This window comes from Durio zibethinus, chromosome 20, assembly GCF_047325235.1.
Source record: "Durio zibethinus cultivar Kanyao isolate XHJ-2024 chromosome 20, ASM4732523v1, whole genome shotgun sequence".
NCBI lineage: Eukaryota > Viridiplantae > Streptophyta > Magnoliopsida > Malvales > Malvaceae > Durio > Durio zibethinus.
In genome coordinates, this window is record NC_143181.1 from 2,472,157 (window position 1) to 2,499,293 (window position 27,137).

At 33.2% G+C, this 27,137-nt stretch overlaps 5 protein-coding genes and 1 pseudogene across 6 annotated transcripts; 2 read left to right on the forward strand and 4 right to left on the reverse strand.

Annotated features, from left to right (window-relative positions):
* Positions 1 to 491: 491 nt before the first annotated feature.
* Positions 492 to 4,770, reverse strand: LOC111315434 (THO complex subunit 5B-like). Its single transcript, XM_022917140.2, is given in 10 exon segments — positions 492 to 814; positions 817 to 898; positions 1,262 to 1,393; positions 1,474 to 2,071; positions 2,409 to 2,665; positions 2,772 to 3,109; positions 3,536 to 3,872; positions 4,065 to 4,355; positions 4,461 to 4,539; positions 4,541 to 4,770. Coding segments are annotated over 10 exon segments (2,442 nt in total). The 5' UTR covers positions 4,687 to 4,770; the 3' UTR covers positions 492 to 632.
* A 270-nt stretch (positions 4,771 to 5,040) lies between these two features.
* LOC111315087 (uncharacterized) lies at positions 5,041 to 8,115 on the forward strand. The gene is made up of 8 exons (XM_089749310.1): positions 5,041 to 5,163; positions 5,251 to 5,348; positions 5,443 to 5,542; positions 5,895 to 6,069; positions 6,236 to 6,468; positions 7,038 to 7,132; positions 7,239 to 7,362; positions 7,822 to 8,115. The coding sequence occupies exons 1-8, from the start codon at positions 5,041 to 5,043 to the stop codon at positions 7,870 to 7,872; spliced, it is 999 nt and encodes a 332-aa protein (XP_089605436.1). The 3' UTR covers positions 7,873 to 8,115.
* An 875-nt stretch (positions 8,116 to 8,990) lies between these two features.
* LOC149513034 (uncharacterized) lies at positions 8,991 to 10,283 on the reverse strand. 2 transcript variants are annotated; one of them, XM_089749597.1, is made up of 2 exons: positions 9,684 to 10,283; positions 8,991 to 9,504 (listed from the first exon to the last, which is right to left on the reverse strand). In XM_089749597.1, exons 1-2 carry the CDS (start codon positions 10,135 to 10,137, stop codon positions 9,488 to 9,490), a joined length of 471 nt encoding a protein of 156 aa, XP_089605723.1. In that variant the 5' UTR covers positions 10,138 to 10,283; the 3' UTR covers positions 8,991 to 9,487. The 2 variants fall into 2 exon arrangements, with proteins under 2 accessions (XP_089605723.1, XP_089605724.1); XM_089749598.1 differs by having other exon boundaries at positions 8,995 to 9,581.
* Positions 10,284 to 12,082: 1,799 nt separating this feature from the next.
* On the forward strand, positions 12,083 to 16,836 carry LOC111315436 (uncharacterized). The gene is made up of 8 exons (XM_022917147.2): positions 12,083 to 12,437; positions 12,660 to 12,783; positions 12,934 to 13,023; positions 13,116 to 13,805; positions 14,432 to 14,777; positions 15,289 to 15,370; positions 15,744 to 15,999; positions 16,538 to 16,836. Exons 1-7 carry the CDS (start codon positions 12,243 to 12,245, stop codon positions 15,948 to 15,950), a joined length of 1,734 nt encoding a protein of 577 aa, XP_022772882.2. The 5' UTR covers positions 12,083 to 12,242; the 3' UTR covers positions 15,951 to 15,999; positions 16,538 to 16,836.
* Positions 16,837 to 16,887: 51 nt separating this feature from the next.
* LOC111315088 (triacylglycerol lipase OBL1 pseudogene) lies at positions 16,888 to 17,997 on the reverse strand (annotated as a pseudogene).
* Positions 17,998 to 25,394: 7,397 nt separating this feature from the next.
* LOC111314849 (uncharacterized) lies at positions 25,395 to 26,789 on the reverse strand. The gene has a single exon (XM_089749461.1). It carries the CDS (start codon positions 26,503 to 26,505, stop codon positions 25,732 to 25,734), a length of 774 nt encoding a protein of 257 aa, XP_089605587.1. The 5' UTR covers positions 26,506 to 26,789; the 3' UTR covers positions 25,395 to 25,731.
* Between the last annotated feature and the right edge of the window lie 348 nt (positions 26,790 to 27,137).

The window sequence follows — 27,137 nt, forward strand, 5'->3', positions numbered from 1 at the left end:
TATTATTTCTATATTTGATGCATGGCACTGGAAACTTTTGCATAAACTTTGAAGTATAATACATGCTTATGCTTTTTCAATTTAAACCATCAGTCTCCGTTGAAGTAACCAATGAGATGACCAATCTATGTGATTTGAGCCACGGATTGCTCATTGAAAAGAAATATACCTAGTGAAAACGGGGTCAAAATGGCATGCAGCTTGGATAATGTATATATGCCTGTTTATAATAATGAATTTTATCCTTTATACCCAAAATTTGGGAAACAAATTAAAGAGATTTCCAAACCAACAAATAGGCGCAACAGACATACCTTTCCATCTCAATGCTGAGTTAAAGAAAAAAACTAATCGATAATAACCAGTGACCCCAGCCCGCAAGGCCCTCAGCCGATAGCAATGCAACTTGTGTAATCACAGGCTGAAAGAAACCCCTTGCCTTTTTTTTTAATTTAGCAATTCTGGAGAATCAGATCAATTTCGAAACAATGCCCTTCAAGTTGCCACAGCAGCCTCATGTTCACTCATAGGTTCACTGTTTATCATGTTCAAGTTACTTCCTCTGAACCTCATCTAGCAAAGTGGCAGCTCCGTAGAATAACATCATTACTTTCAGATCAGAAACTTTAATTCTAAAAAGGGTAGCCAGTGGTGCATTCCATGTCCTTCCAAGATATCATTTTCCTACGATCCCTCCCTCTGAATGATCTAGAGAAAAGTCTACCACTAACAGGTTTACACAAGCCAATATCAATCACAGAACTACTCTTCCTCTTTTCAGAAGATGAAGTTGCCTCATCCATGTAATAGTCAACAGCATAGCAAGATAGTACACTTGATGTGATAATGTATAGTTTTCTTCATCTGTAGGTACCATCTTTAACATATGAAGATTTACCTACACGATGCAACAAGAGAATGAGAATTTATTGCATATGCTTGGGAAAGCTAGTAATAGTAGGCCCTACAGAGACACTACTTTCAAGTAGTTAAGAGAGAGAGAATGCTAAGAAATTGATGGAACTCAACTAGCGAGCACATGACCATTACAGCAAGAACAAAAGGGCTAAAACTACTCTACATTTAATAAATGAAACCATTATCATTTATCAATATCATGATTCATCATAAGAAGCATAAGCTCATAATTAACTATGCTTTATTGTAATGTCATTCCATGTTTCTATGCCTGGAGAAAATACTCCAGCAAATCACCATGCATTAATGTGAGATAGCTACTTTGGAAATACTGGTTGCTTACTTCAGCCTCCATAGCACGGACTTCATTATGCCACTTAGAATAGTGATTCTCAGAAGAATTTTCTCCAGGAGAAGAATAAAGATTCACTGTAAACAGAGGAGGTCTAAGAGGGTATTCCATACTGATTTTAACCTGCAACAGTTCAGTTTGATGTTAGGCTTCTATTGTTAATGAGCATAATAGAAAAAAAAAACCATTTTAATTGTTGACACCTTGGCTTCTAGTTTCATACTCCTCCCACTTGTGTCCATTCTCCTAGTTAAAAGAAGAATAAATTCCTTGATACCATAGTCCACCCATGACTTTTCAGCTATTTCATAGCATTGAGTAGAAGCAGAGTTTTCAGTCTCTGTCTCTGTGGGCTCATCCAGATCACTATCAGTCTCCAGAATGAAGTCAGAACCATCATCATGTTTTTTGAAACTTGGTGATTTTCCCTTACTGACTAGGGACAAAAAGCTTTTTGAAATCAAAGCCAACTGCTTGGGATGGTTAAGACTAGATCCCTTTAATGGAGTAAGTTTAGCATCATTTGTGACAGATGGAAATGAAAGCAAAGATGGCAGCTCCCCATCTTCCCTTAAACTCTCCAGCTCTTCCTTCGACATACCAGATCTTCCATTCATATCAACATCCATAGGTTCTTGGACTGGTTCTGCGTCAGTAACAAGTTGAGATGAAGCCTCATTGACTTTGGATGCTACAGATGACCAACTATGTAAACTGCATAAAGGGGTATGCAAGGCCCACGGAACACTTTTACAATTCAGAGAAGGCCATTTAAGCTTCATAAATGATTCAAGCTGTTCCCTGTAATTCAATAAAAGAATTCCAAATTTTCAACAAAAAACATGCCACACTGAAGATAAAACAAGCTAAGAATATTCCAACATAGAACAAAAATAATCTTCCAACACATAAGATGCACATAAAAACAAGTTACACTAAGGCAGAGAGACAAAAGTTTGTACTAAAACCACATTGAGGGACTTTATATCATAAAGATGGCAACAAGGACCCTAGCAGGCTAGCACAGGAAATTATAACCGAATATTCGGTTTTGACCACATTGTGGTCTTCACTCCTATTTGCTTTCCTACTGTTTTCTTGAAGATCCAAACTCCAAACATACAGGGCAGTGACTCACACAAGAGCCAGCTCAGCTTTTTTCCGTGAGCGGATTCTTTGCACAACTGTCTGCACTCGATTCTGCTGGCGATAAGAAGCAAGACCAGAAATAAAAGCATTGCTTTTGGTTTCATTATTTGAAGTTTCATGGCTATTAAGCAATGGTGAAACCTCAGGTAAGAAATCAATTCCTGCCAAATGCTGGGCCCACTTGTATGGACGTGAAGTTCTCTTTTCATCAAATGTAGCAGCATCACCAACGAAGAGCTTGGCTGACTGCAATATCATTCAGAACCACATTATTAAATGAAAAGGAAAAAATCTGCAACGACTGAGAAGGTAAGGTTGAAAGCAAGACATGTAATAGCTATCAGACACAAACCTGGTGAGGCAGATCAAGGCCAGTGTCATCAGGAAATAAATTGCAAAGGATATTATACTCAGGTCCTTCAGTTGACCCTTCAATCCCAGCACAAACAACATTCAACTTTAACAAGTACTCAAACTTCAGAGTGATAAGTTTTGTGGATCTAGGATCAGATGCCTCATCATCGTATATGTGAAGGATAATTTTCAGAGGATAAACTTGATAGACTCCTGCCTGGTCAATAGCCTCCTTGCTTGGAGCCCTCTTTGGTCGCTTTCTCATCTGCTGGCCATCATCTTCCTCATCGGGTACATCATCCTCCAACCTTGAGCTCTCTACACTAGTAGATAAACCTGGTAGTTAACAATAACAGTACTCTGTTCAAATTTTTTCTGAAAGAAGAAATTTCACATCATCTGCTACCAGAAGACAAGAGCATGTTAGAGGTCAAGTTAGCAAGATAAATCGAAGTATAATATGTATCAGACATCTTGAAGAAAATTCTTTGTAGAAACAGGTTTAATACACTCACCCTCCAAGGAATTTAACCTAATACAACTTGGTTAATGTTATAAACAGCCATATCTTCCATTTAAATGTTGCACACCATCTCTCACTATTCTATTAATGCCAAGCTCTATATCTGGTGATACTATGTCCATTTGTACTAGCTTACTTGTCTGTTGATTGGAGCACAAAGTATAATTTTAAAGTAACATCTGACGAGCTATCAAAGATGGCACCATGCACAAGCCAGAAGTAAGACCAACATCACTCACCATTGTCCTTATTTGCATGCTGGCGAGCGAAAGCTTGAGCATCCTTCATACTTCCTACAATCTCCAGATTGATATCTTCACCAAACGCTTCCTGCTGGGCCATGAACTGAGAGTAAATCACGTAGAGTGGAGGTGGAAGCAATTCGGCTGAATGATGTTGCTTCAGTTTCTTTGAATGCAAAACACCCAATTGATTCTGTACTGGCAATGATGCTTTCTTAAGGGACTTGAGGTGTGAAGGCAGGCTCGACAGAAACTTCTTCCGATTTGCTATTATCTCCAAAAGACTTTTCTTTTGTTGTTCCAACCTTTCTAGAAGTTTGCATAGCTCTTTCCGCTGAAACAAACAATATCCAAAGGTAAGCTTAGCAAAGCATTCTTTTAGCAAATCGCTTCAAATACTATCAATACAAAGATTACTACTTCAATTCAAAATACATGATACATTGTTCTAAACACAGATATGGTATCGAAAAGACTCAAATTTTCCATAAAATTAAAACATAAGATAAAGACTATGGTAATTTACCTGGAAGAGCTCATAATTAAGCCTTTTAAGCATCAAATTATGCAAGCTATCATCAGACAAATTCGAACCCTTGATTGCTTCAGGGGCGTCGTGAAAAAACTGCTCCTCCGGTACAAGCTCGATATCAGGATACTTAGATTTGAAATCCTTGCAAGTTTTTATAGCTTTCAAATAGTGACTCTTCTCGTACATTAAATTGTGAAGCTGCAGCGTCGTAAAATCCACCGGCGCCTTCGCTCGTTCCGTCTTGGCTTTCACTTTGTCCTCCTCCAATAATATACTATGATTCGCCTGGGAAAAACAATAAAACAAAACCCTAGATTTCAATTTCTCTTTCCTTTTTTTTTAATATATTTTTTAATGGACAAACAGAAATGTAAGACAGAGGAAGATGACCTGTCTGAGAGTGACAAAGTTGAGAAACATTTGGGTGACGAGTTCTCTGAGTTGGGATTTTGGTTTGCTTTCCTTTTTGGGAGAGGATTTTGGCGACGATCTCTTCGACCGATGCTTTGCTTTCTTTAAGCATATCGTAAGGAGATTTCTCAGGCCTACGAAGCGGAGCTGGTGAGTGCGAGCTCTCTTCCACCACCATTCCCTCCTCTATCTCTCCATCCTCCATCTTCTTCCTCCCTTTACCGCTTGCGCTTTGCTTCAGTTTTAGCTACTGCTTCAACCCCGGAGAAGAGCCAGCCGACATCAGTTCAATTCGGTTAGAACAGGGACCTCCTATGTTCTCTGCTTCTTGTCCCCAACGCTGTCGTTTTCTCGCTAGTTGTGGTTTGAAAAAGAAACGAAATTCTTGTTGTCAAATATGGGGCTTTTCAACTTTTAAGCCCAACACTGTTTAAAAGGAATAAAAAGTCTCAACAAATATCTTCCCAATTTTATTCTAAGCAAACAGCGTCTAATCGTTTCAAGGTTGTCTTTGAGATTTGGCGAAGTTAAAAGCCGACCAGAGAACTTCTTGTCGTCTATGAAAAGCGGGAGTTTTGGGTTTGGTATTCTCGAAAGAAATGGACGCGGTCGAAAACCAAAGCAAAGCTCCAGCTATCAAAGCTTTGGATTCTCTCTTCAAGCTCACCCACGTCCACTTATGGTTTACATCTCTCCCTCTTTTTTCATCCATCTTTATCTGCTGGTAATTAGAGAAAATAGTTGAATTTTAGTGAAAGAATAACAACAGTTTAGTGAACTTCAACTCAACGTCTTCTTTGCTCAAACACGGATGGTGTTTATAAGGAGACTTGACAATATTCTTGCTCATGCGAAAGTGAAAGCAATGTAATTTCCCTTGTCTAATTCTTTTCTTTCTTTCTTTCTTTCTTTCTTTCTTTCTTCTTTTTCTTTACCGTTTGGTATGTTTACTTAAATGCAGAAATCCTCTCGACAAAAGGATAAGAGCTGCTCAAGCATTTTTCATGCGACCAATGGCAAGTGCTCTGCAATTTATTTTGAACTTGTCTATAGTTATCTTGGTTTTAATTATTTTGTAAGTTATTGATAGTGAAATATAATTGGGATGATTGCTGTGCATCCCAAGAGGTTTATTGATTCAATTCCTTATCTTCTTTCCTTTTTTTTTGGGCCACAAATGCCTTATTGGTAGTGAAATTTCACAGCTTCATGAACATTGATAATGGCTGAGGAAACATGCTTCAACAGTTTGGTTCTCTTTGCAGATTTGAAACGTCTTTTTTTATTTGCAATTGTGCATAACTGCATACATAAACCAAATAACCATATAAATGGATAGCTCCTAGCTAAGTATGGATGCTACAAGGAGCATGCTCTTAATTGTGTCCATTTCAGGGTTTTCTGACATCTTAATTTGCTTGCAGCATCACCAAGACACTGACTGGAACAATTTTTTATGCTGATGATATTCATTTAGAAACTGTTGCTTTAGCAAAAGGTAATGTAGACGCCCCGCTTGTTGCTGCCATTAAAAAGAGGAAAAAGAAAACAAGACACGCTCTGGGGAAATTGTGTAGGGATCATGAAGGTTTATAATTCAATCATCTTTTCCTTCCTATTTACTGATGAAATCCATTGTTTTGGCTTTTAACATATTTACTGGATTAATCAGACACCGTTGTTTTTGTACCATTTTTGCCAAATTAAGCTAATGCTGGGCAAATGGTGTTGAATTGTTTTCTTCCTTTGTCCAGAACTTCAATTCAAAGGAATGTTTGAGGAGTATTCTGCCATGATTGGTAAATATTGGTGGCAGAGATACCTGCTATTCTCCAGATTTGATGATGGTATAAAAATGGATGAGGAAGGGTGGTTTTCTGTCACTCCAGAGCCTATAGCTAGGCATCATGCATCCCGTTGTGGGAGTGGCATTGTAGTTGACTCTTTTACTGGAGTTGGTGGGAATGCCATTCAATTGGGCCCAGAGGTGAGAGTACTATTGGAACTCCATTTCCCCTTGGTTTTGTTGCGCCGCATGTTTATGTCTGTACTTTATTTTCTTGTTCCATGTGATTCTTCAGGAGTGCACATGTAATAGCTATTGATATCAATCCAAAGACGATAGGTTATGCATATCATAATGCCGCTGTCTATGGTGTCGATGACTAAATAGATTTCATAATTGGGGTTTTTTTTTGCTTTGGCACCTAAATTGAAGGTACCAGTCTGGCTTATTGCATGTTACAGATATCAGTTTCTTATTTTACATTGCAAGTTATTCCATCCTGTAAACAAGCCATCCTTTCCCAAAGTTTGGACTTGAGACCTTTTTGTTAATGGGTGTCCCTTTGCAACATTTTAGATTTTGATATATTAGACAGTGAATGTGACACTAACTAGTATATTCTGGATGTTATGTTTTCTAGTTCTTGTTATTGCTTCTCAATGATTGATGCTCAAGTCTAAGACGGAACATATTAATCTTTTTCATGTGTTTGTTTCTCTCTATTTAGCTTTAGTCTAATAGTTTTTGACATCAATATTTCTCGTGTGTAGGCAGATACTGTCTTCTTATCACCTCCTTGGGGGGGTCCTGATTACACTAAAGTAAAGATGTATGACCTCAATACAATGCTTAGGCCATGTGATGGGTACTTCTTTTTCTGCTTCCTAAGTGTCACACTGCGAATATTTAGATTTTGTTTTTTTGTACCTCTTAAGAGTTGTTTTAATTCCTTTTTGATTGTACTTCTGCAGATATTTCCTGTTTAATGTTGCAAAGAAAATTGCCTGCAGAATTGTCATGTTTCTCCCTAGAATTGTAGATATCAACCAATTGGCAGAATTATCTATGTCTGCCCAGCCTCCTTGGTCATTAGAGGTAATCTTCGAATTTTTTTAATCAGTGAACATTATTGATATAGATGCTTAATATGTAACCATTTATCACAGGAGAATGTCACCATAACATTCATGTAAGACACAGAGATTCTCGATGTGTTCACTAGGAAACTAGATATGTTAATGAGAGCACCTTTGTTCAAATCATGAGCCTCAGTTTGCAATAAATGAAATAATTCTTATTGATTTTTCAATTGGTGCTTTCTTTGTGCTTCATCGTCATATGCAATTAATGAGAATTTCTACCTATTGTTCTCATTTTCCTTTTCAATTCTGTTTTTTTTTTTTTTTGGAGCTATCCTCTCTGCCAGTCTAGATTTGTATTACCTCTCTTTAATTTGTAATCTAATCTTATATTCTGCTGTTGAATTTTTTATTTTGTTGTTGTTAAAGCAAATGTCTATAATCCTAAGTTGAGAAAAACTTTTTGCATGGCAAGTTGAAGGCAATAACTGCTTACTTTGAGGTGGCGACAGTTACAGGACAATAAATCAGCATTATTCATATGCACTATGGAGTGATCGAAGAGAATGGGGTCAGCTTTTTGTGGATCTTAAGCCACCTGATATTTTAAATGTTGTTCTATAGATTCCTCAAACCGGCCTTTCTTTTTCTTTATGTCTTCTGCTTCTTTCGGGCAGCAGAGTGTTTTACCAACAGCCTAAAACCCTGTATATAATGCTGCATTAAGGCAGTAGTTTGATGTAAGTCAGAAATAGTTGCATTTGCATTATTGCCTTATCTTCGAGTTACGCATGTACAATCACCACTTTTTCGTCTGAGTGTTCGTGCCCATACGCAAGTCTTATGAGTGGAGACTTAAGTTACAGGCTTCTGCAGCTCCAGAATATGGGGATGGTTTTTTTTTCGCGTTTTAGATCAACTTAATACAAGGTTTACAGCAACTTATAATGTATTGTTTGTTTTGATTCATTAAACCTTACGGTTTTGTCACACAAAAAATATCTTACAAGTAAAAAGTAATGTGAATATCTATATCTCAAGATCAATTCTCGTACATAATTGATGTAGAAAAAGGTGATGTGAACATTTATATCTTATTATTTTTCAAAATCAACTTTAGTAAATAGTTAATGTAGGATTTATGGTTCTTTTTTAAGATTGTAACATCTTCTTTCACTTTAACGAAAGTTTATCGTCTTTTATAATACATCGTTAGTACTTTAAAGTTGATTCTAATATTGTTATCACTTATCATAAATCGAAATTTAAGTTTTAAGCTTATACGGCTTCAAGATATAAGGATGGTTTCTTTCGCGTCTTAGATTAATTTAATATAAGGTTTACATCAACTTATAAGATATTATTTATTTCAGTTCATTGGATTTTACGATTTTATTTCACAAAAAATACTTCACAAAAAAATATGATGTGAATATTTATATCTTAATATCAATTTTAATACACAATCAATATAAAATATATAATTCTTCTCTGTAATCATGATACAAGCATAAACATAATATGTTGCACTAATTATTAAATCAAATGTTGTGTGTCATCTGGGTGGTCATCGTCGGTGTAAACTATTGTTTATGTTCTAAAATTGATCATTGGCTACAAAAGTTTGGATGAGGCTCCCTCGTGTTAGTTATAAGACGGATATAAGACAACTTATCATGTGGAGGAAGGTTTAAACGGTGGGATTTCAGTTGAGTAGCATGAAAGATTCAGTATTTCTGCTAAAAAAAAAAAGAAGGTATTATACCATGTTTAAAAATGCATTTGAGAATGTGGTTGCAACAACTAGATAACCTAGTTGCAAAGAATTAAAGAATTTGATGGAAACTGATAGAGACTTTATTGAGCATGTGGTCACAAGATAAAGCAGATCTCTTTGTTTACAAGCGGAAAGCAATTACAATATAAAATGATGCCAGTGAGTTTATTAAAAGGAAACAAACAAAAAAAAATCCAATCAAATCAGTATCTGTGGAGTGTATCTGAAGATAAATCAAGATTTGGGAAAGTGGGTTGGGTCCAGTCCTGGATTAACGAAACAAACACAACCTGACTGACCAATAATGAACAATAATAGCAACTCCAAAATTGACTAGGAATAGTTAAAGCCCTGACCCTCGAGCTCAACTTAGCAAGGAACCTGACAAACATGGGTTGCTGTTACCGAAGCATTTTATCAAATCTTGGTCATCAGAATAATATATCAGCTCCTCATTACTAAAGACAAGAAAGAGAGGGAACCTGTAAATCGACAATTTTGTTTGTTTCTTTTCTCTCGTCAGAACTGTTTATTCTAAATTATTTTCTAGCAGAATTTACCTGGTTTGACCACGCCATGGCTCCAGGCTGTACAGCTGACAACCGTGCGTGTACAAATTGTGGGGATGGTGAATTCCTTCTTCTCTCGGGGATTTGATTTTGTTCTGCTACAATACGTCAATTTACGTAATAAATACAGTGCTGAACATTGCTTTTCCCTACGGAAAATTCTTTGAGAAGCAACAACTTTCAACGGAGTGATAAAAACCCCCATAGCTGCCATGCCAATAATAGAAAGGAAGTCAGATCTTGGAGCTCCTTTGCTTTTAGTTTGTTTCATTATCCCATGAAAGATCACATGCAGAGAAGGGAGCTTCCTTGACAAAAATGAGCCTGAGAAGAAAAAATGTTGAAATATAGTATATCCATGTAAGGTGAGTGGGAAGAAAGAAGATGATGGCTCCACATAATGCGGCACGTTTGGTGGGGACAAAAAGATTTGATCACCGCCCATGACTCCTTTCGGCACTTTGCTCTTGCATCAGGATACAATAAAAAACACCGCAACAACAATTTCCCCGTTGACTATGCTTCATACGGATGATAATTCACCCTCGAAACGATATGATCATGTGGTGAAAAAATTTGTTCACCAATCATTCAAATGAAGTATATTTTTTATTATTATTCTGTTTCATGTCTAATTAAACACGTTCTTTTTATCATAAGTTGTCCGAAAATTTGGAAGTCATTTTTTAACGCAATGAATTAAATATTTGGTGTTTGGACTTTTTCTTTTTAGGAAAATTATTTTTCTTTAAATAAAAACAATTAATTAGGTGAAAATGTACTTTACTAATGTTAGTACAGATAATTTTTTTTAAAGATCATGACATCTAACGAATGTCTTTCGTCATTAATGGTACATTGTTAGTTTTTTTAGAGTTGATTTTAATATCATCTGTTATAAATCAAAACTTAAGCTTTAGATTTGTGTAACTTCAAAATTCGGATATAAACTCATATGATATTTTAAATTAATTTAACTGTCATAATTTATATTTTTATGAAATATTATCTGTTTCGGGTTTCCTTTTGATCTTACGATTTTATTTCACAAAAAATATCTTTAAAAAAAATGATGTGAATTTTTATATCTTAAAATTATCTTTATTATATAATCAATGTAAAATTTATGGCTCATCTCTAAACCCGTGATATAAATTCTAAAGATTAAAGATTAAAAGAGTTAATTGCGGTGACTTGCTTTTATATAGTTACATAATTTTGTTGATGTGGCTTTGCAGACTAATCTTTTTCCATGATGTGGGGTTTAAATTTGGGTGTAACAATTAGTAGTTATCATGAATTTGACCCATACCCACCAAGAAAATAAAAAAGTTTATTATTTTTCTATTTTTCTCACGTCGTATGGTGGAATTTCAATAATGTTGTTAATTTCAACTTTTATTTTGCTGATTTTTCTTGCCAATTTCATACTTCTATTCAGACTACTAAGAGCACTAAGATCTTATTTGGTTGGTGGAATGGAATAAAAGAAGAATGGAAAAATTATTTTTAGAATAAAAAAGAAAAAAAAATTATGATGTTTGGTTTATTGAAATGAAATGTAGTAAGAATTAGTACTATTATGTCTAGTTAGTTTAAAGAATATAATTAGAATAAATATAAAAAACTAATTTATCCTTTTACATTGTTAATTATAATTTATTATAAAAAAATAGTTATCATAATTAATTAATAAAAGATAATTATTAATTAATTTTTTATCTCCTACTATTAATTATTAATTAATTAATAAAATTTAATCATAATCAATTAAGAAAAAATTAATCCTACTTAATTAATAAAAACAAAATTAATCATAATAAATTGATAACAATAAAAATGCCCAAAAAATTAAATAAAACAATTACTTAATTAATTAAACATTTCACTAACTATTATTACACGGGTATAGTATCAAATTTAATAATAAAATATTAAAAATCATCAAAATTTGAATTCAAATCCCTACCAACCAATTGACGAACCATGTGCTCTGTTACTTTCATTATAGTCCGTCGTTTTAGTTTTTTTGCAATAAATATATAATTTTCAATAGCATTTTCAACTTCAATAAAATAAAAACAAAACAAAATTTTTAAAAATATAAAACATTGTAACGTTTTGATACGCGTGTCGTGGTTTGTCCACCTCCAATGGTGCCGCTTTTCTATTAGCAGACAACATCATTTAATACCCAAATACGAAAAGAATAATCACATCCATTTTGTCAAAAAAAAATCTCTCGGAACGTGACAACCCCCGTAATTCCTCCCACAAATTATACCAAAAAGACTTTAATACCATCGTAATTAAACCGAAATAATCATAAATCAAAGGGCTTTATAGTCAATTTGGAGGTAGACAAAATCCCAGGACCCATGTCCAAGTCCAGGAAAACGCGTAACATTAAACACACTAAGCATCAAACCCGGGTTTTGGAAAAGGCCTTCGTCTTTTAACTCCAACCCGCCATGTGTAGCAACAGAAAAAGAAAAAAAAATGGCCGATATTTGAAGAAGAAGAACTGAAGAAGTGAAAGCTTTGAAGAAAATGGCGGAGCTAGGGTTTCAAGAACAAAGCTCAGTGAGATCAGGTTACAGAGCTCGGGATGCCAGCCCTGACTCTGTTATATTCACTCCGGAATCGAATCTCAGCCTCTTCTCTTCGGCTTCCGCTAGTGTCGAACACTGCTCTTTTGCTTCCGATGCTCACGACCACGATTCTCTTGCTTCCGAACTCTCTTTAGTAACTTCTCCAATCTTAAAAAATTTTTAAAATTTTTTGTTTATCTCAATTTTCAGTGCAATGCTTAAGCAGAGGAAGCTGTAACAGTCGCATTGTCGATCGATTGTTGTTGAATGTCGATCAATTTGCATGCCATTTTTTCTTATCGGATTAAATATTTAAAAAAAATTTTGAAAAGAGGAAAAAAGAAAAATCATTTTTGAAATGTGAATTGTTGTGCAGCATTTGGCAGGACATGAAGGAGGAAAACAGACCGAGTGTTCGAGTGGACCAGATCCAGATCCAAACAAAGTTATAACAGTCTATAAGCACAGTCGCCTCTCCAGAAACGGAGAAAAAGTGAAAGGTACTCGCGTTTTAAAAAGTTAAAAATTGAAACTTCACCAAAACAAAAAAAAAGAAAAAGGAAAATAACGAATAGGCCAAAAATATCACAAAATTCACTCATTCATTGTCATTGTCCCCCCTCCTTTATCTCTTTTGCCATAATACGCAGTTCAAAAAGATGAAAACGATGCAGCTAATATAGAGGACGAATATCAACTCATAGATTCAGCAAGAAACTCATTCTGTCTTGCTCTTAAAGGTACCCTTTATTTTCCTTTTAAAGTTGTTTTTTTTAGCTTAATTTTTGTTTTCAAAAGAGTAATAATTGTCAATTTTTTTTTTTTTATATAGAGGGTAAGGATAGGAGGATTAGATCTGAAGCTTTGTTGAAGAATCCTGATAGGCGAAGACCGGCTTCCTTAGATCTAAATAATGTCTCTGCTTCGTCTCCTCGGTTGGGGACTATAAAGAAAAGTTCCGTTGCAACACGGAAATTGGGTGCATTTCCTAGTCCCGGGACTCCCAATTATCATCATCATCATCATCATCATCATCATCACTTGAGTGCTGGGATGCAGAAGGGTTGGAGTTCTGAGCGCGTGCCATTGCATTACAATGGTGGAATGAGGCAGGGAAATGCTGCTGGGGTGTTGCCTTTTAACAATGGAAGGACTTTGCCTTCAAAGTGGGAAGATGCTGAGAGGTGGATTCTTAGTCCTGTTTCTGGGGATGGTGGTGTGAGGCAATCCGCGGTGCCACTACATAGAAGACCAAAATCAAAGAGTGGTCCACTTGGTCCTCCTGGGATTGCTTACTATTCGTTGTACTCACCTACGATGCACATGTTTGATGGGGGGCATACTGGGAATTTCATCACCGGCTCTCCGTTTTCAGCTGGTGTAATTGCAGCTGATGGTTTGAAAATTCATTCTCGTAGTCATGGTGGAGGATTTGCTGTTCGGACTGAGCCTTGCATGGCCCGTTCTGTTAGCGTGCATGGATGCTCTGAGGTAGTCGACCCACCATCGGTGCCTTCTCAAGGTACATGTCCATCTTTTGTACAAAACTTCTGGATCAGATGATTATACGAGATTTAGCTTACATCAATCATCTCCACATGGACATTGCAATTTGAAAATTATGATATCAATTATGAAAGGTTTTTTTTTTTTTCTCCATGTTTATTGTCTTGGCATCCAAATTAATCTAAACTTAAATTAAAACTTTCTATTTGATGCATTGTAGATAAATCAAAACTCATCATTTGATCAAAAATTTTAAAACCCCTTTATTAAATGTTATTTTTTATGAGTTACTAATGTAATTATCTGAAAAAAGTTACTAATTAAGTGTGTTATAATGATGAAAGAATGTAACTCTTGATATAAGAATCATTTAAATATTAAAGAATCTGCAAGTCCGGGCAAATGGACTTGAGCAGTGTAGGATTTTTATTTCTCTACAGCTGCCAAATTTATGAACTTGATGTTTCTTTGTCATAATATGATCCATGAAATATCAATATAGGCCATTTTCCAATTCTAAACTTGATTCTCTATTGAGAAATAGGTTGTTGTTGTTATGGTAATTGCTAAGCCTACTGTACTTTCAAACATCTTATCCCATTTGGTTTTTCATCAAAGATGCTGATGAAAATCTTGATGCAGTCAAGGATGCAGCCACTTATATTTCTCGCACTGTTTCAAGAAGAGACATGGCAACCCAAATGAGCCCACAGAGTAGCACCCACTCATCTCCCAAAGGAAGGCTTTCTTTCTCTCCCTCCACCCCTTCTGCTCTACGTATCATGGAACTGCAAAGCATCCACTCCTCTAAATCAGAAGTGAGAGATGTGCAAGTAGATGAAAAGGTCACCATGACTAGGTGGTCAAAGAAGCTTAGAGCTCGAAACACTGGGAAGATCTCAGAAATTGTTGATGACTGGAGAAAGAGAGCTGTTGACACTTGTACATCAACTTGGGATGTGACAGAGACAGCAAATAACATTTCCAAGTATGTCTACTTTACTACTACATCACCTCTATTTCTTTTGTCCTGATGTGTTGGTTTTGTAGGATTTAGATCAACAACTTTGGAAGTGACTGGTTAAATTTCACCGATAAAAATGCCTTAACACAAGCAGTACATATCTCTATCTATCAAGAACTTGAAGATCCCTTCAATAAAAGCTAAAAGTTTCCAATCAAACATTTTTGTTCTCTCTGTTTGAACCCCAATCACATTCTTCGTCAAAGACCAGCTTAAATGATTGCAATATAATGCTTAATTTACCAAAAATTATAAGCCTCATGTCAGTTTTGAGATGCTAGATTGTGTGGGATTTGCCTTTTGTCATTTCATAAATCTGCCCAAGAAACTGCATCCAACTTATTACTCTAATCAAGCAAAAGTTCATGTTTATCTTCATGTATCAATATCAGACAACACTGGAAGAGATTGAAATGTTTACAGAACATATTTGATCGATATTCATATTTTCAACTTCTTTGTTTCACCTTTGCAGGTTCAAAAGAGAAGAAGCCAAAATCACTGCATGGGAGAACCTGCAGAAGGCAAAAGCTGAGGCAGCCATAAAGAAACTAGAGGTTGCTTTTTCTTAAGTACTTCTTGATTCACAATTGAAGTAATTGTAATGAGATATTTAAGTCAATGATCAACCTTGATACAGTAAAAATAAAAATCTCTCCAGCAGTATGATTTTAAAATTTCTTTCCTTTCCTTTGTTGAAGCTATCATGTAACATCTTGATGAATTGGAATTCTGTAGATAGATTTCTCTGGAAAAGTGTTGGTTCTATTTATATTTCTTAAATAGAATATACTTTGTTAAGATAAAACTACTAAAAAAAGAGACAATCATGATGGCAAATGTTAATAATCTGTGGCAAAAATGCAACAGATCTAGCATTACCCAAAAACTTGTTATCTTCATCGTTAATGACATAACAATGTATTTCAGATGAAGCTGGAAAAGAAGAGATCGTCATCAATGGATAAGATAATGAAAAAGCTGAGATCAGCTCAGAAGAAAGCCCAAGAAATGAGAAGCTATATGTTAGCCAATCAGACCCACCAAGTTACAAGGACCTCACATAAGGCTATATCATTCCTTCGAACCCGCTATATGGGTTCATTGAGTGGTTGCTTTACCTGCCATGCATTCTAAGGCCTCATTTAGCTATCATTTACTGGTTCAATCAGTCTTGAAATGCTGGGTAATTTCAGCTTGGAATAATGCTTTCTCTTCATATTTTTGCTTAATTGTTTTAAATTATAAAGAATGATGACAAGGAGGATTAACATGAATGGTTAAGGGATTTTTCTTTTTCTCCTCGCATTTTGTGTGTGTCTGTGTGTGCTTTAAGTTTAAACAATATCTGCACATCGGATTAATGAGTTCCTTGATGTGGAGAGTTATACAAATACAATATCATTCATATAAAATGGTGAGGCACCCCTTAATAAGCTCCACTTCAGATGCAGCTCAATGCACTTGCTAAAGGCATTAGCTATTTTTGTTACTTAAACTGGCACTTCAGCATCCCATGTTAATAGGCTGCTTAAGGTTTTGATTATATGGAATTTTAAGGTGCATCTTCCTCTGGATGAATAACAAGACACATGATTATTTACTTGTTTTACATTTAATTCAGTGAATGTCGAAAAATGGAAACATCTCTACTTAACACAAAAGCTTTATTTACTTGCTGATTTAGTTTTATGCTTACATTATCTCATCTTATCTCTAACCAGCTTGAGGGACGAAGACCACTGGAGACAATGAATATTGTACAGGAAGCAACTATTATACTGACACCAAATTGGTGTCACTGCAGTTTTGCCTGAATGAAGCACCACTACCTACATCAAGGTTCCAGATTAGTACAAGAACCCAATTGTCATGTCCTAGGACTTCAAAATTTCCTGAATGCTTGACTAATAAAATCCTGTATGCATGCATGCATGTATGTATATCAACCTGTCAAGATATTTGTTTTCTTACTATGACAGTTTGCCGTGGAAATGGAAATATCATTCATCCCTTTTACCTTCTTTTTCTCACAAGAAGTCAGAATTCTTGAGAACAAATAGATGCCAAGCATTTCAATTTTGTCATTAAAACTTGTGTATTCACATATTTATTCTGATTTTTGCATACGTGTTCATGGTATATATCCTTCCAGTTATTCATATCTGCCAATAATGAGCTTTGTAAGTATTGAATTATCTTTTTCATTCTCTTTTAAGTTCGTGTTTGTATACAGGGTCTGGAAGCGGACGATCCGGGGGCAAGGTTCCCAATCGGGTAGCATTCACATAATCTTGAGGGAAATGAGCCGATATTCCTGGTATTACTATTCCAATTATCCTCCACATTCTCAAAAACCACCCTTCCTGTAGGGCAGGATGAAACCCCTAATGAGCTCCCAAACTGCATTCATGATCTATGGTAACACCCATAGCAAAGAGAAGTAATTCTTGTTGGGTTCCTCCGACAAAACGTGCATTGCAAAATTTTAGTTTCAAAGCCATCCCTATGGTTTTCAAATCAAAATAAAACTCTGATAAAAGGCACTTGCCTTCCCTTTATGGCAGCTATTGAAATAGAGTCAAAGTCCAAAATGCTTGAAAAAGAGATTATTGTCATCAAAGGGAACCCTAGGCGCCATGTCATTGTAGTAAACGTACCTGAAATATTTCACGTCAAGTTTTCTCAATTTCTCTGTCATAAACTCCCCAAACTTCTCGTCCCCCACCCTTGGCTGCCCAAAGGTGTAAACCCCTTCCAACCTCTCCAATAATCATTCCTCCTCATTTAAGATTAGCAAAGCGGCAAACAAAATTGCTAATGCCTCACCAAAGCTATGCCCTGTCAATATAAACATGCCTCACCAAACCTGTTTCAGCTTTTCTCTGAGAGTTTAGTAAGCAAATTTATGTTGGTCACTGCGCTGTTGGATCCTCTTGGGCCAACCTTGGTTCTTTTGCAGGCCTAGAGCTTTCATAAAACCACCATGGGTCTTCGACTTGCCCATCTCTGTAAGTTCATACCAGGAAAGATCTAAGTTGGTCCGCCAGTCGTCAGCATTAAATGGGCTGGTGCCTCTAAATGCAACCACAATCAAGTTAGGGTTAGCCCGTGTGTCTTGGAGAATGAAGGCTTGGGTTGTAAAACGTTCTAGGAAAACTGTGAAGCAAATTACCAAAAGTAGGATTTAAATAAAGAAATATTGCCAAAAAAAAAAAAAATTCCTTGAAGAAATAAAATTCCATGGCTGAACATATAAGAGTGAAGTGTGACAATGAGACAAAGAAATGTGTAAATTATTATGTTAGTAATTGATTAGTAAGGGACAAAACAATGAATTCACGGTTATTTCAAACCTATCTTATTCTTTACCCTTAATGAATTCATGGTTATTTTTTTAACCCCACATCAAATTTTTTAATAGCAACATCTCTCAAAAAAAAAAAAATCAATCTTTTAATAGCAACGTTGTCTGCACATGAATTGTTATATGTATTAAATATTATAAATTATAAACCACAAACTACAAATCATCACTGCATTTGGCCATAATTAAACCAAGGTGGCTTAGACAAGAAAAAAACAATGCAATTTGTGGATGTGTGACGACTGCCGCTTGATTATTTAAATGATCTATATTTATGGATTTATATAGTTGATCACCGTTCCTTAATTGAAAATCAAAGTTAAAGATGATCGTCAGAACTAATCCTATCTTACCTCTCTGTTTTTTAATAGAAGTTAAAAAAATATTAATTTTTTGTATATTTATTTTAAAAGTTAATATTTACTTATTAATGATAGTGTATAGAATTTGTTTATTTTTCAAATCACATGCATTATACAAACGTGACCTTGATAAGTAACATTAATTAAATAAAATATTTTCAGCATACATATTGTAATTAATTTTTTCTACTATACTATATATTTTTATAAAAAAATATAGTTTAATTAGTTAGTGGTAAAATGCTGAATTTTTAATTTTTGATTTAAATCCTAACGTTATTAAATAAAAATAGTTTAGTTGACCTTGAAAATAAGGAAATGAGATTAGATATCATGATTTGGACTTTGTTAAAAATGAATCTCTATAATGGCCCTTAATATGGTTTTAATGCATAATGACTTAACCACTATTAGGGACAAGAAAAAGAAATTGAGAAAATTGAAAATTATTTCAAAATTATAGTATTTGGTTTGATTTAAATTGATTTTTTTTATTTGGTTTGGATTAAATTCGGATACTAAATATATATATATATATATTAAACTTAGATCTATTTAAATATATTAAAAATTTATAATATATTTTCATTAGTTTTATATATTTTTTAAATTTTTATAAAATAAATCTATTTAAATATATTAAAAATCATAGTAAAATAATATATATATATATAAATAAAATTTAAAAATCAATGAATCAAATCAAATTGATAGAGTTTGGTTCAAATGGGATTGATTTCAAAAAAATGTTAGTTCATATTTGAATAACATTTTAAAATTTTTTAATAGTATACATTATCCAACAAAATCAAATCGAATCCAATCTAAACCAAATGATTATCACCCCTCACCAGTAACTTTTATCTCATTTATGAATTATGCACCCCTAATTCCTTATAAATTGTGATAACAGAACTACCCCATTGCTAATGCTGAGATTAATGCTGGTCTTGATCACTACCCAGGAATAGAGACGATTTTTGGCAAGCAATTTCAAAGAATTGGTTGAAAGAATTGCTTAATTACCATATATATATATATATATATATATATTTATGAGTTGGAGTTTTCCTAACTTTTCACTATAAAATATTTGTCTTTAAAGAGTCATTTGGTTCGCGAAATCTTAAATTTCGAAAAAAAATATAATCTTTGAAAAAAATACGATATTCGGGATTTTTTTATTTATTTCATATTCACTCATTTGATTAGAAGAATTCACATATATTAATTTTTGAATAATTACCATAATATCATTAACATATATAATGATAACTTTTTATTAGCTTTTATTAATAATAAATATCTAAATGACAAATGATGTTTTTAGCAGTAAAAGAAGACAAATATTTTATTTGATTGCTATTTTTATTTATAAAATATCATCAATAAAAAAAGTTAGAGATTATTTAAGATATTTTTGGTTAAAAAACCCATCAAATAATCTTCTTTATTTTTTTAAAGAAATTATTTAAAGAGTTTTTAGTCTAAAAGCTTTTTAAATAATACTTTTTAGAAAATATGAGTGGATTTTGAAATAATACCCTTCAAATACTGAAAGGTATTATTTAAGGCATTTTTATCTAGATATACCTTAAACAATCTCTTTCAAACAATATTAAAAGGCTAGAGAGAAAGATCAAACTTACACTTTTATTATTAATAATCACAGGTTTTAATCGATTGAATTATTCTTATTTTTTTATATTTTATTATTAAATCTTATAAGTAATAAAAGAGATTATTTAAGACATTTTTTTATACCAAATGTCATTTATTTCAATCACAAAAAAAAAGTAGTAAAATCTAGACATACTTTTCAAAATGATAATGACTATTTCACAATTTTTTTGTCAAATTTAAAAATAACGTTATTTTTTTCTCTCAAAATATTAGAATATCACAAGAAAATGTGAGTTTTTCATTCTGAAACTTTTGGTACTATTGGAAACTATCACTTTTCCTTGTAATCAGATTATTTTAAACCAAACATTAGAATCAAATATTTAATAATAAAATTATAAGAGAAAATTTGTGAATTCTCTCGAATTAAATGTCACCTAAAGTCTAAAAGATTTGTCATCTAAAAAATCTACTCTATTATATGAGCAATCTATAACAAATCTGACTATATATGCACTATTATTGGGATCTTGTTCTTAAGGCCATTCATTTATTCTTTCAGTTTATATACAATAATAATAATTGTTATTATTATATAGAAATGTGCACAAAAAAATTATTGTACAGAGATTAAAAATTTTGATTTTTTTTCATGAGTGCAACAATCAATCTCAATATTTGACCCCAAAAAAAAAAAAAAAACTTCAAAATAAGATGTAGTATTTAATAATCCTTTAAATTAACATAAGGTTTTGCGTTTTAGACTTTTAGTCCTCCTTTTTTGTTGATAAATTAATTAGCCTGTACTGTTCATTTGTAGAAGATATTGGACTGTGGCTTCGTTATCCACAAATTTTGGATGGGCTCCATGGGCTGAATTAACTAGGCCTTGGATGTCAATACAAAGACATATTATTAATTAAAATACATGCAAACCAATAAATCATGACTATAAAAATTAAAAATTAAAACATATGCAATAAAAACAAAAAGGGACATAATATACAAATTTAGATCTTTCCTTTTTACAAAAATGATTTCTTTCTATTTCAATATAATTATCAATAGAAAGAAAAATGAAAACACTTTGTAGTTGATAAGGTCGGTCCACGATTGAATTCTTAGAATTTAATTGAAGTCTCCAAAAGAAAATAGAAAAGGAAAGAGGGACATTTCATCCAAGTTAAATACAATGGTTGGTGTCCACCGAAAAGCAGATGCATAGATAATCTTTGGACCACCGATTATTTTAGGTGATCATCCAACATAGTTTGACTCACTTTTTTTTTTTCTCCCTAAATTTGAAGGAATATATACTTTGGTCGGTCATTGAATTTTTAAAATGTTAAACCCTCGATGAAATTAAATTAGGTAAGAAGGAAGTCATAGTTTAATGATAGAAAAAAAATTACAGATATTAAAATTAAAATTTATTAAATGTATTGATTTTAATTCTAATTAATATTACTAAAAAAATGTCCTTTATAGATAGAAAATTCCGTCAATAAAAATCAATATTTATTAATGGATTACCGACAAAAAATTTTTTCAATAATTTTTACAATAAATGATGTTGATTTTTTTTATCTATCAATTTTCGATAAAATTAATTCCATCAATAATCTATCAATAATAGTCATTTTTTAAAACTATATACTATCGATATTTCATTAGTAATTACAGATGAAAAAGTTCCGTGGGTGATACTTGCTTTTTTGGTAGTATAAGCATCGAAATTTTGCTTTCACAATTCTAGAAACAGCAGTGGGACAAATTTTCCATTATTCTGCAAGAATACATGATACATTCCACCCCTCAAATAGAACAAATTGAAAAAAGAATATTGTCCCAAGAGATTAGACTGTGTCCTTGTTCCTTTCGAGGGGACCCTTTTCCTCACTAAAATCTAATCTGACCAACCAACAAACATATTTTAATGTTTTGTTTTTGTAACATAAGTCATTTACTCTTTTTGGTGGGTGAATATTTCATTTTATCATCACAAAATTCATTTATATCTACATCGGGGCGCCTGGGTTGAACACTGCTCATTTTTTCTGTCATTTTTCACTGCAAGTTATAGATAGGTATGTTCACGTTTTCCTGTTAGGTGTAAGCAATTAAGACAAAGATTTGCTATAAGCATTGGTTTCTCTAAAAAGCAATACTTTATGACAAATGTAAAGATGTAAATCGACGTTCACCTTTGATATTAGATATGAATGTAATTTGATAAATAGTTCAAATCACTCATTGCTACTTGAACTTTGAAATTAATCTTTTGACAAACCACACATGGTTAAAGCTTAAAGTAATATGAAAGTCATTAATACTTTTATTTTGAATGCTATAATTGGTATCACAACATGTTAAATTCTGGTCTCATATGGCTGTGATTATGATATATATCCTCTTGATTGAAGTAGATATCAATAATTTATATATGGACATGAATCATCCTATAAAATTCGTGCCTCATAAGTCATAAATAAAGTAGATAACGACGTATCAGAAACATAACATTTTCTCAGTCCAAAAAACTATAACATCAAAGTTTTTGGGAAGCAAAGATACCGGTATGGCAGGTGTTTTGTTCTTTTTCTAATGATCACATGCTTCCATATAATGCTCAGAAAACCTTCTTGAACTTGCTTTAAATTTCCCATTTCTACAATCTTGAATTCATATAGTATATGTCATTTTTATTTCATGCATCAATAATCCCACAAGATGTTTCAGGATATTAAAAACATGTCTTCAAAAGCACAGTGCACTTAGGGATTGCATGCCTTAAATTTACAGGACAAGGGGCTCCCCTTGGCTGAAACGCAGTAATCCCTGGATGTGCTCATGTTGGAGCTTAGCGGGATATCTCACATGGGTTTTTTGATAACATGTCTGACTATGTCTTATTATGTTATTGAAAGTTTTTTTTTTTTGAATGGGATTCCCTCTTTAAGAGAAGATGTAAAGCTTTCTTTTTCTTTTTGAAAATTTTAATCTATTCTTGAATCCTCTTTACTCTACTACCTATTTGGTTAAAAAAGATATTATGCATATAAATTTTTTCAAATCCATAAACTTCAAATATCAATTTCAATAATATATGAATCGATCCAAAATCAATAGGCATGTAAAGCCATTTTTTTGATAGTTGGTTTATTAGCAGTAAAAGATTTGTGAGGGCCAGTGGTCCAAAATGTTAAACATAGATGAATGAGGCTAGAGAAGCCCAGTCCAGAACAAAGTTGACATACTTTATCTTTGATGGTGCCACTACCAATTAATTACCAAACTCACAATCAAGAAAGTGATGTTTTAGTTTCTTTGAACCTTTCCCATTTTTCAACCTCCCTTAAATAGAAAGCTTGTTTGATGATTCATAAGTATTCATCAAGTGAAAAGAGATGTTTGGACATGCTCTTTTTTATTTTCAATTTTATTATAAATTGTCACTATCTAAAGCTTTCCTTGATCATATATACACATTCCTGCTATTAATTAGTAAGAATGTCATTTTTTAAAATCACTCGAAAATTGAATTAAATTCAACTAAAATTTTAAAATATTTTGATCTTATTATATAAATATATGTATACATCATTTGAAAGAAGTAGCATGTTAAATTTTTTTTGAAGAAAAATTTTTAACCTAAAAGTACAATTTAATTACATGTACATATTATGTCGGCCCATTTTATTTTTTCAAGATCCAAAATTTAAGATCATTTACAAGCTATAGTTAGCAATCTTTTGTATTGACATCGAATTTCAAATCCCAAGTCAGCAATTCTTATGAGAAAAAATATGGGAATCATATTATCACGACAAGGTAGGTAATGAGATGTTGAAAAATAACGTACATGAAAAGAAATCAATAGTATAAAACTTGGTTGAGGTTGTCAAAACGATATATTTGAAGCCATTTCATTACAATGTTAGAAATATGTCATATTTAATATACAAGATTATGATAAAATATGATAAGATGATATTATAAATAAAATTAGATTAAATAATATCATTTTATCTTATATTTGATATGTGCAATGATTAAAATAAAATAATTTATTTATTAATCAAAATTAACTTTTCTAAAAGTTTATAAAATTTAAATTATTAATATAATTTTTGAAGATATAATACGACATGTAAATTTAATCTCATAGATTAAAAATAATTTTTTTTATTTTTGGAAGATAAAATCATCTTATACTAAAATGATAATAATTTTTCTTATAATTATATCACTTTCAATTAGATATAAACCAAACATAATATAAAACGATTATCATATTATTTTATCCATCATACTATACAACAAACATAACCATAAGGATTAAAATAAATTATTTTTTAAACTTTGTAAATCAAAACAATAAATGGCCATTTATCATGCATAAAGGATCACGTTGTTGATATTTTAAGGATCTTTTTGAAAGTAATTGAAGAGAACAAACTTTCTGTCAAGGCATATACCAGGAAATGGTAATTATATGATTGTGATTAGGAGTTGGTCAATTAGGAAGGGTCGGGAGAGACACGTAGGAGAGCTAGTTGGCCAAGTAGATTTTGAGTATATATCACGTGAAGAGGTGTTGTGGGAAAACGACCCCATCGAATTGCAACATTGCTATTCTATAAACCCACACCGCAATTGTCAGTCTTTCACATGGATTTCCCCTTGCATTTCCTTCCAACTTACGCTCTCTTTCTTTCTCTTTACCCCCGAAAGTGACTTGGAAATTCATAAACCATAACCTCACCTTATATCCCACCCAATTTGGTACCTTGATATTGTCGCTTTGACAAGTGTGATGGGTTAATGTTACAATATACTAGCAGGAGAAGACTCTGTATATCTGTAGGGTGAGTTTGTGCGTCCATAATTTATGTAAACAGCATGGAATTTTCGTCCCACCAAAGCCATATTAAAGGTCCCTTTTTTTGTGTAGGTCTATCTCAAGAAAGAACCTTTTTCTCTTTCTATCACTAGATTTTTCATAGCAGACGTAATATAGAAAGGTATAGTCTTTGGCATAGCCTGTCAACCCCACTAACATAATTGTTTTTTCGTTTCCAATGACATTTGCGTGGAATTCTTTGCCAATGTGCAACTGTTGTTGCTCTCTAATAATTTTTGTCCAGGATTTGGCACTTTTGGCCAGGTTGTTTATAACTTGTTCTTCTTTTGTTTGCTGGAGAATTATGCATTTCTGATAGCTATGGATGTTCATTAGACAGGTGGCCATTGGATATCAAATTTATATAAGAGTTGTATATAGAGACAGAGAGATGCAAGAAAAAAAATATGTATTCTATTAATTAAGATAATTTAATTAATTAGTTTTTTGAACAATTGGGCTATCTATTCGGGGATATGAATTTGATAGCAATACAACATGGATTACATGGGCCAAACATGAAGAGAATTATCAATCCATGATGATGGTCAATGATCATAATCATCTCATTTTAGTTTAGTCTTTTTTTTTTTTACATTCCAATATGTCTAATATCACTAGAAAAGTTGATTTTATACTAAGACTCTTGTTTTATTAAGCTAGCTAAGCATCCCCAAATTCCTGAAGATTTTGAGTAGGTTGATAGAGTTTTCCCATTGGAAGAAAACTCTCATTTGACGTTGCCACAGGGAACCCTATCCCACTTGGCCTGTTAGCAGCAGCTCTCTCCAATGACTGCACCTGAGTCTTCAAAAACTTGACATAGTGAATTGCCTCATCTAACATAGATGCAGTGTCCATTTTGGTTCCTCCAGGGACAAGTCTTTGAAGTATCCTTATTCTCTCACTTATTCTCTCTCTCCGGTGCCTTGCTGCCACACTTTGAGGATCTTTTGATATCTTCACGTTCCTTCTCTTTGGTGGCTTAACTGATTCAGGATCTATATGAATTGGTTGCATGGCTGCAATTCGGAAGATCATCTCCCTCATTGCAGCCATTGAATTCTTCTTTTGGGAAGGTGTAGAAAGAGAATTGGCACCTGATAATTCCCCTGCACCACCTGTCCATCTTTTACTGCCAGGGCTAGACAATATACCCGGGGCTCCTGTTTCCTGAATCGGGGTTGAACCAGTGAATGAAATAGTGGTTGGCAGGTTTATGAATGGGGAGGGTGAACCAACCTGTGGGTTTTCAATAAAATGTGGCATGGCACTGATGCTATCATTGAAACTATTGCTTGCACCAGCAAGCTCAGCTGGGGACAATTCTACGACGTCGTTGTAAACCCCGTAGAATCCAGGGAGCTTGTCCATCTGCATCATCATCATCATCTCCATCTGATCTTCTGTTGCAGACTTTAACTGGTCAATTTCCATGGCTATTTTCCTTTTCTTTCACTTTTCTCTCTTTCTCTCTCAGTAAAAGCAAAAAGAGAAGATAACCCAGGAAAGAAAGTTATATTTGATCAGAAAGAAGAGGAAGCAGAGCTATAACCGAGAGAAAACTGATAGAGGGATGGAGAAGATCAAAGAGAAGAGTGTAAGACTAGGAGTTGTATCAGAACGTGCAGTGAAGGAAAAGAAACAGACACAACTTATTACAAAGGGTAATGAGATCAGAATAAGTGAAAACAAAAATAAATAAATAAATAAAAAAGAAATAAAAAAGTGATGTATCGGGAACAGGCTATGCATCCAGTGGGATGACTTTATATAACAAGTGGTTTAATATAAAACAAATAGATAAAAATCCTTTTCAATTTTTTTAAAAAATTTGACAAAATTGTTAAGTTTTTATTTTTTTTAACAATATGATTGTATGTTTAGAGATAGATTATCCCGAAATTAAATTTTAATTCAATTTATTCATATGATTATTAATTTTAATAAGTGATAGCCAATCAATTTAAAACATAAATATTTGTATTTACAATTATTTTCTTTATTTCCGAGCTGCTTTACAAACAAAACAAAGATAGACAATCCTATTTATGACGATTGCAACGCCG